The 16,462-nt window shown below is 41.0% G+C and overlaps 1 protein-coding gene across 5 annotated transcripts in view; it reads left to right on the top strand.

Moving 5' to 3' along the window:
* The window catches only part of LOC111155263 (gamma-secretase activating protein), an 84,037-nt gene that overhangs the window by 19,932 nt on the left and 47,643 nt on the right, over positions 1 to 16,462 (top strand). For 4 of the 5 annotated variants that reach the window (XM_022515377.1, XM_022515378.1, XM_022515375.1 and 1 more), the window contains 7 exons: positions 991 to 1,079; positions 5,157 to 5,226; positions 6,294 to 6,343; positions 9,399 to 9,503; positions 10,318 to 10,377; positions 11,299 to 11,342; positions 12,367 to 12,452. In XM_022515377.1, coding sequence (XP_022371085.1) covers positions 991 to 1,079; positions 5,157 to 5,226; positions 6,294 to 6,343; positions 9,399 to 9,503; positions 10,318 to 10,377; positions 11,299 to 11,342; positions 12,367 to 12,452 — 504 coding nt within the window. Of the gene's footprint in view, positions 1 to 990; positions 1,080 to 5,156; positions 5,227 to 6,293; positions 6,344 to 9,398; positions 9,504 to 10,317; positions 10,378 to 11,298; positions 11,343 to 12,366; positions 12,453 to 16,462 lie in introns of those variants that run through there. The other variant, XM_022515380.1, reaches the window with a different exon arrangement.

The following is a 16,462-nucleotide window of genomic DNA, read 5'->3' as shown; positions in this document are numbered from 1 at the left end:
ACCTGAGCCGAAATCAAGAGTCAGATGCTCGACCCACCAAGCCACCCAGGCACTCTGACACCAATGTCTTTCTTATTCCTAGAGACATTTTTTTTTTCCTTTTTGAGTTATCAAGTAGATTAACCAATGCTCCTCACCTTTACCTCAAAGGCATGTTTACAAAGCTATCCAGTGCTTGCCATCCTAAGACCACATCACAGGAATTGTTTTCAATTCTTTGCCTTTATTTGCTGCCAGGTTAGTTTCTTAAATAGTGAAAATCGGCATTGACTCAATTCCAGGCTGCTGTGCTGTCCTGAAATTGTGCATTTTTATTCAAAAGCCTTGAGAAAGCCCCTGAGAATATTGGTCTTTGTAAGAACTCAGCTCTCAGGCAACTCCTTGTCTGAGGTTTCATCTTGGGGAAGGGGGACTGTTGGCCTAAATGTGAATATCTGTGGCGATCCTGTTCTAGTCTGTGTCCAAGGACTTCCTCCTCATTGTTATCTTTTATGACATTCACTGCAATGTGACACTGAGGAACTAAGTGGGTCTATATCAGCTAAGCTCCACCACCATCCCAGAGGGAAGCCAGGCCCCTGTCCTCTTCAGCTGCCAACTGGGGCCTGGTCATGCATCAGAAATATCTTTACGTTTTCACCCACAAGCACTATTTGACCTTGTGCTGCAGAATTGGGAGTGATGGTGAATGGAGTTGTGTTTGCTTAGACTTAGAAGCCCAGAGGGCCTGTGAGGCTGTGCTAGGTGGCTGAGGAATGGGCAGGAGCTTGGTCCTCTCTCTATGTATATCAGTTTCTCCTCCATGAGGTTTTCTTCATCTTTTGTGGGTTTTAAGAACTGTCAAAGTAAATTTTAAGAAAATTACTTTTCCCGTCAGAAGAGCTAGCACAATAGGTAACGTATTTACACTTTTAAAGTTCGGACTGCAGTGGAGAAGATGACGAATGATATTCTGATCTTCTGTTACTAAAAGCTTCTTTTTCTTTCTAGGATCAAAGTGTTTAACTTTGTTGGTTGAAATCCACCCTGTAAACAACGTGAAGGTTCTAAAAGCCGTGGATAGCTACATTTGGGTGCAGGTAAGCACGGAGCACGCGGTTATCATTCATCGCGTGGCTATCATTCATCTCGCTAATCAAAAGGTGTGAAACCTGGAGGCAATGGTGCTTACCGAGTGTTTTCACAGCCATTATCACATTTAATCCTCAGAGCAATCTGGTAGATGGGTCTGGCTGGAATTATCCGCTCACCCTTTGCAAACACAGAAATCACACTCAACCTAGCTCCTCTGACTGTTTTATCATGGTTTGTCTGTGAGTCATGTAACGTGTTGACTTGGTAAAATGCTGACTCTCAACACTCATCGAAGGTAATTTTAAAAAATGGTTTATGTAATGTACTCCTGTAGTTCAGAGTAAATAGGAATAAATGGCTTAATCCCCGACTTTATCAACTCCGTGGAAGGACCCAGAAGCACCATGTGTCTGGGGCAGGTGGACCAAATATAGTCTGTTCATTACTCGCACGCTCTGAACCTGTGAGTTGTACTACTTACCACAGTCTATTTGTAACACCAAAGTCAGTACTCATGGCGCTTTTATACTTGTCCGCACACATGTGCGCAGTGGTGAAAAATTTGTCACCCAGCTGAGGCCGACCAAGGTGACACTCGGCTTCTCGGCTTACCTCTCTCCCTGTAAATGGGTGTCGTTTTCACGATCTTTTTAGTGCCATGATTTTCACATTTGGGGGCTTTTCGCTGGTGATTTCACTATTGAAACTGTTCCCCACGCAGAGCGCCCGAGAGCTGTGTTGGGTGCCTGAGCACAAGAAGGCTGAGCTGTGGTTTATAGAGAAGATATGTGGGTTAGATATGCTGCATTCAGGCATGAGATTACGGCGCTGTTGCCCATGGGTTCAATGCTAATGGATCAACAATGTCTATTAAATAAGAGCTCTTTAAAACAGAGCACATGAAACAAGGTTATGTATTACTTGGTTGGCACATATCCTTGCATTTCCTGTGGGAGCCGCCGTTCAGTATTTCACTCACGGTGGTGTTGATGGCAATCCGTAGACTGTGCAGGGCTGGAGCGTGACTTCCTCGCGTAACCTGAACCACCGCTTCTCATCCCACCTACCTCCTCCCTGCCTCAAGCCTCTGGGTCTCCCTCTTGCAGTGGGTCAGGAGGGGGCTTCTCTCCCATCTGCCCCCTCATGTCATAACCAGCAACTATGGCTGCTTGAAGACAGGGCCTGGTGCCGAGCTCCTGGGCCACCTTCCCTCTTACCCCAGGAAGCTGCTGTGTCTACACTGTCATCAGTACTGGGGTGACTTTGGGACAGACCATATCCCTTTTCTGGCCTGTTCTTTTTGGCTTCCTTAGCATCTCCATCCGTGGCTGTGTCCGGCAATGGAGATGTTATTGAAGGGTGGAGGCAGCTAAAGGGAATCAGAGCCCTGGAAGGGCAAGAGATTTTATAAGTATGTGGTCGCACAGCAGTGCAAATGTATTAACAATTACTGAATTGTATATTTTAAAACAGTTAAAAAGGTGATTTTTCTGCTATGCAAATTTTATCTCAATTTAAAAGAAAAAATTAATAGTACATTACACATGACTGCTTCCTTAGGCCAAAGGGAAAGTCCCCGTCCAAATGAAGTAAAAGCTGTCCTTGTTGGGGTGCCTGGGTGGCTCAGTCATTGTGCATCTGCCTTTGGCTCAGGTCATGAGCCCAAGGTCCTGGGATCAAGCCCCCCATCAGGCTCCCTGCTCAGCAGAGAGCCTGCTTCTTCCTCTCTCACTCTCCCTGCTTGTGTTCCTCTTCTTGCTGTCTCTCTCTCTCTCTCTGACAAATAAATAAATAAATAAAATCTTAAAACAAAACCCTATCCTTGTTTTGTGGACCCATCTCTGTTCCTAGCCCTTCTCCCTGCTCCTCATGCCTGTTCCTCTGAGGGGAGAAAAATTCCGCAAACCTCCATCCAGGGCAAACCTCTAACCCCCTTGCCCCCTCCCTCTCCCCTTTACAGAAATGCCATTCACTGTCCACTGAGTTTGGCTTTGCCCTGCAACCTGTCTCCCTTTCCTTACCAAAACATTCATGGTGATTTCCAGTAGTGCATCCCCAAGTCTGTATGTACAGCCTCGACCTCCTTCAGAGAGAAACTTTAGCAGGACAGGAGTGGGTGGGGCTTGGATCCCAATATGGTCGCTTCTGAGAATTGCCTACCAGCAGGCCCTGCATCTTCCAGATAGTTCCAGATACCATCTATAGTACATATCTACCAACTGGAATTAATCATCAGAGTCTAGTTCCATAGTGGTAAAGATAAATATTCCCCTAATATGATGTAATCTATACAGATTTCTGCTGAGACTGCAAAATCCAAACAAAACCTTGGATTTCTTTTTTTTTTTTTTCTGAAGCCTGTCTGTCTGTAGTCTTATTTCCAGACTCTAGGGCTGCCTCGTCATAGAAGGAAAACCTCCACCACCTAAATGGAACTTTAAAAATCATATTCTTACTGATGGCCACGCAAAGACCAGACAAAAGTTTAGAACTTGTCAGCACCTTCCTTCAGGTGACAGTCCTAAGCAAGCATGCCTTGGTCACCTCTGTGGTCCCAAGGGAGGCTGAATTGTCTTCCGTAGGACTGTCTCCTTGTCATGAGGCACTGAGTGTTTGCTCTTTCATTATCCGTATGGTGTCACTCAGCTTTGCTCCCTGACCCCAGTACACAGTTTCCTGTCTGATGTGCACAGTTTCACAAAATCAAGACATAATAGGTTCTACATTATTTTCTTTCCTTTTTTTTTAAAGATTTTATTTATTTAACAGACAGAGATCACAAGTAAGCAGAGAGAGAGGAGGAAGCAGGCTCCCTGCTGAGCAGAGAGCCCAATGCGGGGCTTGATCCCAGGACCCTGGGGTCATGACCTGAGCTGAAGGCAGAGGCTTTAACCCATTGAGCCACCCAGGCACCCCGTTTCTACATTATTTTCGTAGCTGAGTTCTGCATTGCTATCTATTGTATAATTTTGAATTTTTTTGCTGTAGAGAAATGATGTATAGTTAATGTTTTGTTTCTCGATTCTAAAAAGGAAACTTGACAACGGACAATTTGAAAAATTTACCAGTTGTATTTCCATTTCGTCAGCATGAAAAGTTAGGGCACCAGGGAATATCTTTTGTCAAAATTTTTCCTAGTCTTTAGAGAGGCTGCCGACTATAAAGTAGGGACCTAAAAGGGTTATATTCTTTCATTGTGCTTTGAGGGTTGGAGGGAAAAACCAAAATCCACTGGCGGATCCTATATAGTAAGCTGTCTTTCATGTTACAAAATGAAACTGCTCATTTCTAGTTACCCTTTTGATGATGAAAGAATTAAGTCACTGGAGTCATCCCAGGACCCGTTTCCCTCATTATCATGGCTCGTAGCATCAGGCCTGTGTTTCTGGCTGGCCACTTTGTCCTGGGGGCTGGCACATATGGGAGGGCACAGACAAGGAGGAATGGGGTGGATCAAGCCTTTTCTTCCTGGGGCAGTCATTCTATTATTTGAGGCTTGTAAATCCTCCACCGCATGCCATGCTGTGACTCACCGTTCTTTCTTGGAAAGTCCCGCATTACGTCGTGCTTTGTCTCTTGGATGGGGGACTACTTTGGAAGTTGTCGGAGAGCTTGTGTTTACTGGGTTGTCAAATTAAATACGACGCTTAGTTGCGAAACAGACGTATTGATCACTTTTTTTGTGCATGTGGAAAAGAACTTTCTGTACAGCTGTTACTTATATTGTTTCGGATTGGCTTCAGAATCACGTATTCCAAAATAGGGAGCCTCATCTCTAGAAATAGCTTCTACTTTAACCTTATGGAAATGAATTATGTCAGACCTGCCGTCAATTTCCCCCTGGAAACTGAGCTCTTGAAAGTGTTTCTTTTTCCTCTTTGCCTCTGTCTGTAATGTGTGTGTGTGTGTGTGTGTGTGTGTGTGTGTATGTGTATGTGTGTGTGTGTGTGATTTGCCTCAACTATTCTATTGTTCCCAGCACCTTCTGTGGTAAGTAGTAGTGCAGTGATCAGAAACTTTTGAAATATTTGTATAAGCAAGGTAGTTGCTGCTTATGACTTTGATTCATTTCCTTTTTACAGTTTCTCTACCCACATGTGGAAAGTCGCCCTCTTGCAGAGAACCATCTGTTACTGATTTCAGAAGAGAAATGTAAGTGTATCTTTTACCAGTATATATGAACACGAAGGGCACATCTCTTAGTCAAGTATGGGATTTGACTGAATCTTCTAGATCCAGTCCTAGTCCTAAAGGTCCAACTGACCTTTGATGTCCATTTAAGACCTAGCACTCCTATGGGAGGGCTTTTCTTTCTGCCTCCACTTGTTCCCTTGTCTCTGCTCTGTTTCCCTGTCCTGGGGATGATGGCCTCCTACATACATGGATTTCCACTTTTGTCACACGGTAGAGTGTAGGACAGTTACGGAGGTCATTTTTGCCTTCTTTAGTTCATCCTTTTTTAAGATGTCTGTTACCTCAGATTGAGAAAGGGGAAGGTATTAGAAGCCAGAAGAATTTGATGATAGAATTTGAAGACACATACTTGGTCAAATTCAAGTGGAGGCATATAAGAATGGGATGTCCTTTAATGAAGTTTATTTATAATTTTGGGTGGGAAAGGTGGCAGAGAAGGGACAAAATCCACTGGTGGATCTTATCTAGTAAGCCATCTTTCATGATACAAAATGGGACTGCTGATTTGTAATGGGAAGGACAGGCCTGAGAGGCTTAGGTTATGTTCAGTGTCTATGCTCATGACCAATTATCTATCCCACCTTTTTGTAACTGGAATTGGCAGAAGGTTAAGTATGGCCAAATCTAGATTGCTTATTGAGAGAATGGGACCATTTGGGAAGTGCTTAGAGATAAACTCGGCCAAAGGAACCAGTGTTAGCTACAAATAAGACTGATGGTGCAGGGAAGGCCAACATTTGGGGGAACCCAGGAGAGGGGAAGGGCGAAATGCTTTATGTATTATTGATATTGAAGAGCAGAGTAAATGCTGGGTGAGTGATAGACAGTAGAGGGATTCTGGAGAAAGTTGGATTTTGTTTTGCACTTGTATCATGAAACTGCTGTGTGTAATGATACTGTTTTTCCAACCGGCTGATTAATCTGCTTTGTCTTTATAAATCAAGGTTCACCACTGTTAGGGGTAAAAAAGTGCTCATGATTTTCATAAAGGTTCAACTGTCTTTCTCTTGTTTCTCTTTTTAAAGATATTGAAAAGTTTCATATCCAAGTCATCCAAGAAGATGGAAATAGAGTGGTAAATATTTGAAATCTCTTTTACTTTGAAGTTTTTTCCCCACAGAGTGGCATTTCGAGACTGTTAAAGATAGAGTAATGTTATAGACCCAGACTACTTTCTTTATTTCATGTCTTTCACATTATAGACTTGCTGTTGTAACATGTGGAATAATACAAGACGTATAAAGGAGTTAATTATCTCCTTTATCTTGACCTCACTCTCCAAACTCAGTCTCCTGAGATAACTCAAGACAGCCTTGTGGGACTCTTTCCGCACCTTTACCTTGCTCATGCACACGTACACACAGTTGGGTGCACATGCGCGGATTCAGTTGTTTTTACCAAAATAGAATCATAATAATTGGCCATTTTGGTTTTTGCTTTTGACTTAATATATCAGGGTTATTCCTGTAGGTTTTTAAATGGAGATAGAACACTTTCCCCCCTAATTTTTAGACATACATAGAATAAATGGGATCATAACTATATGTTTATATATATGTATATCTGTATATATATAAAAGAGGAGGTACATATAGTTTTATAGTTCAATTGTCTTCTTTTTTCTTTTTTTTATTGCTTGTATTCTACTTCTCCCTTGCCTTTTCACCTCTAACTTTTGTCTGTAACCTATTATGTTTCCTTTCATGTACTTCTCTGAACCTGTGTATTTGCCATCCCCACCCCTGACACACCCAGGGGTTTATCCTTCACTCCTTCCTCATTCAACTTTGTGGCATTATCTACAAGTCAACCAGAATAGGTCAATTCATTCTTTTTAGAAGTACGTAATAGTCCCTGGTATGGATGTACACAGTTTCAGTCATTCTTCCGTGGGTGGACACTCACTTGATTGCCATTTTTTTGTTGTTGTTATTCATCTGTTCGTGTTACAAATCATCTCAAAAATTTTTTTTATAGCTTCACGTGTTTGGTACACATATTTCTTTGGGCTAAATCCTCAGGGATGGATAGTTGGGTTGACAGTATATGCATTTAATATATTTCAACAGATTTTGCTAGCTTGCTTTCCAAAAAACCTTGTAACAATTCACAGTTGTACAAGCAATGGGTAAGAGTACCCCTTCCCTCTATCCATACCAGTTGTAGGTGCATTTGCCCTTTTTAAAAAATATTTCCAGTTTGTTGAGGGTTAAGTTGATAACATTATTATTTTAGTTGGTATTTCCATTAATATCATTGGCTGTGTGAATTTGTTTTTCTGAAAATTGCTTAGTTATATCCTCGTCTACTTTTCTATTGGGTTGTCTTTTTTCTTGACTATGAAAGATCATAATATATTATTGATATTAAAAATTACTTCCTTCAATATTTAAATAGCTTGCATCAAAATAATCCTTCTCTGAAGATTTTAATTTTAAAGTTACATGAAGAACATGAAATGGAAAATGGTATTTATTCATTATATATCTCTGATTGAAAGCCTCAAATGAAGAGGCCTGGCTGGAAAATGACTAGAAAGTGTGTCACTGGAACCCTGGGCCACTAGGGGCATTGTGGCAGGCTACAGATGCCAGGCTTGGCCCGGGGTCAGAAAAGAGGCTAGAGAGGAAGACAAACCAAGGCAGAATCCCAAAGCCAGCAATGCGAATTTAGAGGAGAGAGTCACATAAACAATCCAGGGTCAGTGAAATAAATAAGACCAGGAATGGGGACAGACAGAGGGCTGGCTGCTTAGAAGAAGGGCTGGGAGCTGTGAAGCTACGGCAGAGTGAGGCCAGGGGACACCTGTCAGCGACCAACGCGGTGTGGCCACAGTACACCATCATCCTTGCCTGCCCTCTTCTGAAGCATCGCTGCCCTCCTTCTTGTTCCTCTTTTTTTTTTTTTTTTAAAGATTTATTTATTTATTTGAAAGAGAGAGCACACACATATATGGGGAAGGAGCAGAGCGAGAGAAAGTCTCAAGCAGACAACCCACTGAGTGCAGAGCAGGCATGGGAGTTGATCCCAGGACCCTGAGATCACAACCTGAACTGAAACCAAAAGTCAGATGCCTAATTGACCGAGCCCCCACTGTCCATATCCTTAAGGGCTTAGATGACAGCTTCTCAAGGCAGTGTGTGGTTCCATGCATTTATAACAACATCATGTGGCAGATAGGCAGTGGTATAATTATCCCCATGTTTACAGAGCAAGCAAGGCTCCCAGAGATGAGGGAACTCTAGAGAGGGACAAAATTGAGATGTGCATCTGGGTGACCTCACTCTGATGATCATGTTCTTGTCAGTATATATATACCTTTATTGGTGGGTCCCCAAATCTGTTCTAATTGAACACATTTCAGAAGAATAGAAACAAGATGCATTGCCCAAAGTTTAGAATCTTATTGAGAACAGAAGTTGAGAATATAAAGATGTTGTAGGAGAGTGCATACTCATCGGGGTAGACTTATAGCATTAGTTCACTTTAACTGTAATAGAAGTATGCCAGAGTACCATAAGAATACAGAGGCAAGGAGCTTTGCCTTGGGAGGAGGTGAGGGAGGGCTTTGTACAGGAGGCCATGCCTAGGTTGGGTCTTGAAGGAGGGGCAGTATCACCATACTCACTGCGGAAGACATAAAAGTAGGAAGCATGACCAAAGACAAACGCATAGCTTACGGCCGATCTGGGGGGCAGTGTTCCCCACCCCCAGGCTTGAGTTCTTTCCTTGGCACCACAGCTGCTATCTTTGGTGGTAAAGCCCCTTTGTCTACACATTACCTGAGCAGGCTATGTACCAAATGGGAAACTTTGAATCTTCTGTTGGCCCCAGTGTTGATCTGTGGTAGGTGTGTCTTTGCCTTCAACAGCCTCAGCCTGTCTGGCTAACTAGGGACAAGAATAATATAGTTTGTTATAGAGTATGTGGAAAGAGCTAGTAATTAAATCATGCCTTTAGTCTTTTCTGGAAAGACTTTCCGTGTGTTTGCGTTGGGGGTAGAGGAATGCTAAAAATAAACTGTGGAAATATTTACCTGTATTATAAAGATAAAATATGCAAAATCATAAATCCAGAAATATTCTCCTTTAAAATAGTTGGTTATCTCTAAAATCTCTATGCCTCTTTAGGTACTTAAAGACTCTGGCCATCTCCCAAGAGAGAGGGTAGCTGAGGATTTTGTTTGGGCTCAATGGGATATGTCAGAGCAGAGATTATACTACATTGACCTGAAGGTAAAAACTAGTTCACTGGCTTCCTTTTTCCTGGAACAACCTAATTTGGACATTCTCATTATTATAATTTATTAATCTCTGCATTTTCATTGATGGGAACAGTTAATGAAAGTTTACTAAAAATATGAAATATTTTCATTACTGTTTACCTCTTGGTTGCTTCCTTTTCTCTCTCCTTTTCTCTTTTACTAATGTTTTTGTTGATCTTTTATTTTTATTGTTTTTTAAAGGTTTTATTTGGGCACCTGGCTAGCTCAGTCGCTTAAGCGTCTGCCATTGGCTCAAGCCAAGATCTGAGGGTCCTGGGATCTAGTCCTACATCGGGCTCCATTCTCAGCAGGGAGCCTGCTTCTTCCTCTGCCCCTCCCCAGCGCTTGTGCTCACTCACTCTCTCTGTCAAATAAATAAAATCTTTAAAAAAAATATTTTATTTGTTTATTTAGAGAGAGAGCCTGCACATGCATGCACATCACCAAGGGGGCACAGAGAGAGAGAGAGGGAGAGAGAGCATCTCTAGCAGACTCTGCACTGAACATAGAGCCCAACAAGGGGATCTATCCCACGACCCTGAGATCTTGACCTGAGCCAAAACCAAGAGTCAGATACCAACTGACTGAGCCACCCAGGCTCCCCTGTTGATCTTTTTTTTTTTTTTTAAATTTGATTTTTTTAAAGTCATGTCTAAACCCAAGTGAGGTTCAAACTCAAAACCCCAAGATCGAGTTGCACACTCTACCACCTGAGCCAGTCAGGTGCCCTTTGTTGATTTTCTTCTTTTTTTGTAATTTGTCATTTATTCTCTTTTCTCTTTTAGATATCAAGGAGTGTCTTAAAATGCATCCAGTTTTCTGCTGATGGGAAGTTTAACTTAATGGTAAGTCCAAGAGAATGATGGGCAATAGGAAATTTTAGGACACATGGCCTCCTTTTAAAGAGAGCTGTTATCAGAAATAGCATTTTAGCATTCTTGTTGTGTTAGTCACTTGCATGAGTGACAAATACAGTAAACACAGGTGATTCGAAGAGCACACAGGAAATTTCTGCTAATCAAATACCTCTTATTAAAGACACAAGCATATGAGTGAAGACGTGTAGAAGGTAGTAGGTATGGTCTATAGTAGATAGCTTTAAGTGGTTACAAGTCACTCAACCCAAAAAGACTTGTGAGGTTGGTGGATTTGAGAGAAGGGTAAAACATCAATGAGAGTGTATTGTCTAATTAGTAAAAATCTAGCGTCACTCCTGGCAAAGCCATTTGGAATGCTGGTCTTGTGGGGAGGAATCCTAAATCTCTTTACCTGTGATGAAGAGAATGTTATTCTTCACTAGGATTAGTACTGGTGTCCTATATAAATTGATATCATAGCATTATAAGAATTTCATTTACTCCTCTTGCCCTTTTTTTTTTTTTTTAAAACTCACTCATTCTTCTTCTAAAGGCATCCAGTCCTTCCCTCTGTGCATGGTCATCTGTGTCTTGTAAAAAGTCTACCCCTCCTGATTGGTGTATTATATAACCCATTTATGATATTCAAAGCTGAGGCAAAGTTTGTCAAGTATTAGCCCTTTAAGAAATGAATATACACCAAGCCTCTGATTGCGTGTAAACTCTAGAATATTCCCAATGGACTCCCTGTGCTCTGAATTTGGGGGATAACATCTTAAGATAATGATGGTTAAAAGGGCTTTTCATCAGTAGGCAAGCACAGCATTGTCAGACTTGCTCTGGGTTTTAGAGCTATTATTGCTAAATTAATGTCATTTTTTGGTTTGTTTTCTCATGATTTTTTGACAGTTCGAAGCACCCTTGGATATAACATTAAGTGACTCGGGATTTAAGTAAGTTACTCATTGATTACTGCTAATTTTTATAGACACTGTGGGCAGAATGATTATGTTTATACCTAATGTATGGTATGCAGATATAAGGACAATTCAATATTCTCTGTGTGTGTGTTTGTGTGTGAGACCTTTGATATTTCTGTTCTCTATAGGCAATATAAACAACTTTATCAAGCACGAACACAGAGTTTTTCATGTAAAGTCAATCATATTGATTTTCATAGCCGTTTATTCCTGTAGGATGTTTCCATTTCTTTTGATCCATCAAAGTGCTCTTTCTGTGATTCAATGAAAGGATTTGAACAAACATCAAACCCCTTCTCTCGTTGCCATTGGAGAGCAGGTTGCAATCAATCAACGTGTGGCTCAGCTGTGTCTGTTGTGTTACCATTTTTCTGTTTTCCTTTTTACACTTTTACAAAGGTGAGCTTTTCTTCCCCCAGACTAGTTTACATTGAGTGAAAACATGAACATTTTTGAAAAAATAGACACAAGCCCACTAGTTCACAGAAGACACGAAAGTCTTCTTGAATTAGAATCATGATAACCCTAAACTGTTCTGTGTTTCAGTAGCTTTATTTTTTCATATATGAACACTTGGTTATACTTGTTTTGAAACCGTATATGCGGTTCTCTCTTTTAGAAAAAAGTTCTAGTACTTTCAACTTCTGTTTTTCTTTTTTTCTCTCTATTGCCAGGGCCATGCCATTTATGTATTTTTTGTTACTGTTTTTACACTGTATTAGTTACTGTTTTACTTATACAAAAAAATAAGATATCAACTTAAATTTCTCAGGCACAAGTCTTTACTTCTGTGGGTATGTTATAGTGGTTACTACCCTTTATGAAGGAACTTTAATTTTTATTTATTTTTACTTAAAAAATTCTTATTAAAGTGTGGTTGACACACAATGTGATATTAGTTTCAAGCATACGACATACATTGCAGTGCTCACTGCCTTAAGTGAAAGAAGGAACTAATTTTTAAATGCATTCAGTTTCTTATCCTTTATGTTCTTAGACTTGTAAACTTTGGATGTGATGATCTTCAAGACCAAAAGAACTTATCCAAACACCTGACCCTGTGCGTTTTTACCAACCATACAGGTAGATTCAAGATTGTATTTATCAATTCATTCAGTTATACTGACTTCTGTAAAAAATGTAGTCATTGTTTAGCCATAAGGGTCCTGAAAGTATACTTAAAATATACGATATTACATATGTGATCAGATGGATATTTATATACCAAATTATCTTCTCCACTGCAGTTTTATACATTTGCTGTTTGTATTAAAGAAGCCACGGTCAACAGTCAGCAGGGTTATTGTTCCAGTAATTATTTCTGGATTTTAAAAGGGGGATAGATTCATATGTAATTGATCCGCATTTTCACCTGCTCCATCTTTTAGCAAATGGCATCATATTATAGGGATGCTTTCTGCGTCAGGCTTACTGATAAATTTGGGTTCTAAAGCTATGTATCTAGCTGCTCTAAGAATCAATCTATAACTTACTGAGCTAACAACCAAAGCTTGACATGCAGTTATTAGTGTCTTGTCATTGTCTAAACAGTCAACTCTAATAATGAAATCTAATAGCCTTTTTAAATACTCGAGCTGGAGTGGACAGTTACCACTGAGTTAAGTAGTACTTGCAGTAAAACTGTATTCCTTTAAAGCCAAATTATGTGGTATTCACAAAGCCAGTGTTTGTGGAGACTTAATGTGTGCTAGGTACTGGAGATAACAATGATGAGCAAAACGGACCTAACTTTTATTAGGACAGAAGTTACTGTTTGGAATTTAGACATTATATAAGCACACACGTAGTATTTCAATAGAATTGTGATAAATTGTAGGAATTAGGAAGTTATGAGAGTGTATAATGGAGGTTTAATGGAAGATGCTAGGGTCTTCAGATACGTTCTAGTTCAGCTCATCTATCCCTGTTGGTCTTACCCTCTAGGACATTGTGCTGCATTGTGTCTTAGTCCTGAAAATTGTCCCCTTTTCCACCTCACTCCATAATCCATCCCATTTTTTCCAGTTTCTCTCAGGCATGAAGTCCCTCCATAAACCAGTTTTGGGAGTTTAGGGAAGGAAGTGATATTTCATTTGAGACTCGGAGGGTGTATGTGAACTAAGAACCATGTAACTGAAGTAGAGTGAGCAAAAGGAGAGGCCCGTGGGGGAGAGCTGAAGAGTAGGCTTGAGCCAAGTGATATAGGGCCTTGAAGACTGTGAAAGATTTTATATTTTATTCTCAGAGTTCTAAGATCATTAAAGGCTTTTTAAAAAAATTTTTAGAATGTTCAAGCATTACAGGAAAGTTCAAGAACAGAATGAACATTCATGTACATTTTATTTAATTTGTGTCACTTATGATATTTGCTTGATCATTCTCCCCATGCATGGGTCCCATATTCTCCCTTCTTTTTTTTTTTTAAAGATTTTATTTATTTATTTGACAGAGAGAGAGATCACAAGTAGGTAGAGAGGCACACACAGAGAGAGGAGGATGCAGGCTCCCTGTCGAGCAGAGAGCCCGACGCGGGGCTCGATCCCAGGACCCTGAGATCATGACCTGAGCTGAAGGCAGAGGCTTAACCCACTGAGCCACCCAGGTGTCCCCCATATTCTCCCTTTTGACTAAACCATTCAAAAGTAAGTTGCAGACATCCTGACACTTTACCACTAAATAATTTGGCTTGTATCTTCTTAGGTCAAGGATACTTCTTTACATGACCTCCGTTCCATTATCACTGAGAAAAATTAATCACACTAATAATAATTATTTCATATTCAAATTTCCATAATTATTTTTAAAAGTCCTATGTAAGTATAGATTTCTATATGTGTACATATATGCATTTGTGTTATATATGTGTGTATGCATACAAATGAATAAATGTGTACACATGTATAACTTTTAAAGTCAGGATGCCATTAAGACTCATGTATTATTTCTGGTCATTATGTCTTTGTCATCTGTTTTAATGTAGATCACTTCCCTCCCCCTATGCTCTACCCCCTTTGTTTTTCTTTCACAACATTGATGTTTTGTTACATTTGTGAAATGTCCTACATTCTGGATTTGTCTCATTGTTTCCTTGTGGAAGTATTTAACTCCCATCCTCTATCTTCCACATTCTCTGCAAATTGGAAGTTAGACTGAAAGGCACCATTACACATAAGTTAAAATTTTTTCATAAGAACACTTCGTGGGTGATATTGTGAAATTTACTTACACCAGATTAGGAGGCACATAATGTCAGGATGTCCTACTATTTGTGATGCCAGGTTTGGTCATTCAGTTAGATGGTAACCACAGTTGCTTTCCCTTAAAAAGGTCCATTTTAATCCTTGCATAAGTGATCTGTGAAGTATTTGGCACCGCAGGAGTGCCCCATTCCCCAACAACTTCTCACGTGGCATTCCTTGATGCTGCTTCATGGAAGTGTTTTCAGCAGGCACTGATGTGATTAGATATGTATTTTTGAAAGGTCGCTGGCTGCCGTGTGAAGAATGGATTGGAGGAGGCAAGAGGAAAAGGGGGCAATGAGTGGTTAGGTTGAGTTTGTAGTCCTCCGTTTGGGTGGAGGACAGTTGAACTAGGATGAGGGGCAGAGATGATGACTAGATGGGTTTGAGATGCGTTTGGAGATAGAACTGAGAAGACTGGCTATCAGCTGGAAAGGAATGGTTCTCAGGTTTCTGGCATAAACAGGTGGGTGAAAAAGAGGGCCGTTTTCTGATGTGTGGTGGTTTGAGTGGGGCCTTGAAAGGGAGATGGTGAGGGTTGTTTTGGACATGTCAACCTAGAGATCTGGGACTCGGAAGAGAGGTCATCAGGGCGGGGCATGAACAAATGAGGCAGTTTTTTAAGACTGTAGAGGGCATTTGAAGCCTTGGGAGGATATAGGGTCAAAAGGGAAGAAGCTAAGGAATAAGATTTGAGAAGCAAATACGTAAAGGTGAGGTTGAATATTCAAAGAAGAAAAGAAGAGTGTCTAGAGAAAAGGGGAAAACCAAGCGCTTTGCTGTAGCAGGCAAAGGCGGAGGGAGTTTGACCAAGGGGAATGTGGCTAAGCGTTAGTCGGTAGTGAAAGCTGGAGATCCGGGGTCTGGGAGCACAGAGGTTAACGTGAGCACGTCATGTGGGTGCCTGAGGTGGAATTTTGGTGGTCCTGGGTCAAATGGCATGTGGGAGGTAAAAGAGAAAAATCACAACAGGTGTAGACATGAGAGACGCAGCAGCTGGAAGGGGAAGAAAGATTTAGGGAATATTATTTTTAAAGATGGTAGAGACTTCAGTATGTTTGAACGCTCATGAGGCCAGAGGGAAGACGACAGTACACAGCAGACAGGAAGAACGGGTCGAGGGCATTTGCTGAGCCGGTGGGAGGTAACGGGGTCCAGAGCTCAAGTAGGGGATGAGGGTCGGTTCTTCCCTAGGACTTCATTTTAAATCTGCTGACTACAAACAATCATTTTAGGCTTTCCTTCTTTGAAGCTATAATTCCTTTTCATTTTATTCCCATAGGAATTTCTCACGAACAGTCGCAGCTATAACTTATAAACAGGTGATCTGTGACATCAGATGTTAGGTTTATCGGCACGAGCGGTGGGAGAATCTGTTCTTCCCTTTCTCAGTGATGGCTAGGAAAGTCGAACAGGAGCCTTGCTCTTCACAGTCAGCTCTGAAATAGAAATAAGCCTGTTCCAAATGGGATGCAGACAGAGAAGCAACCTTTGGGTTTTTAACTGATAAGCCACCAGCTCATGTATTTCCCAAATGGCTTTTTAAAGACGATTTTTTTTTTTCACCACTGTGGTTAAACAAATGAAAACCTACTTCGGTGAAGTAGGAATGGAGAAGGGAGCAAAGAGTCTCATCCCCACACGGCTCCCTGAACTCTAGAGAGCCTCATTTCCTGCGGATGTGGAGACCAGAGAACAGGGTTCATGAAATGAATGCTGGCAGACTCAGGGTCTTTTTTTTTTTTTTTTTTTTTTTTATTTATTTGACAGACAGAGATCACAAGTAGGCAGAGAGGCAGGCAGAGAGAGAGGAAGGGAAGCAGGCTCCCTGCTGAGCAGAGAGCCCGATGCGGG

This window comes from Enhydra lutris, unplaced genomic scaffold (genome assembly GCF_002288905.1).
Source record: "Enhydra lutris kenyoni isolate GAN:26980312 unplaced genomic scaffold, ASM228890v2 scaffoldscaffold40, whole genome shotgun sequence".
In the NCBI taxonomy this organism is placed as follows: domain Eukaryota; kingdom Metazoa; phylum Chordata; class Mammalia; order Carnivora; family Mustelidae; genus Enhydra; species Enhydra lutris.
The sequence above is the reverse complement of the archived record's forward strand: the minus strand, read 5'-3'. Positions and strand labels throughout refer to the sequence as shown.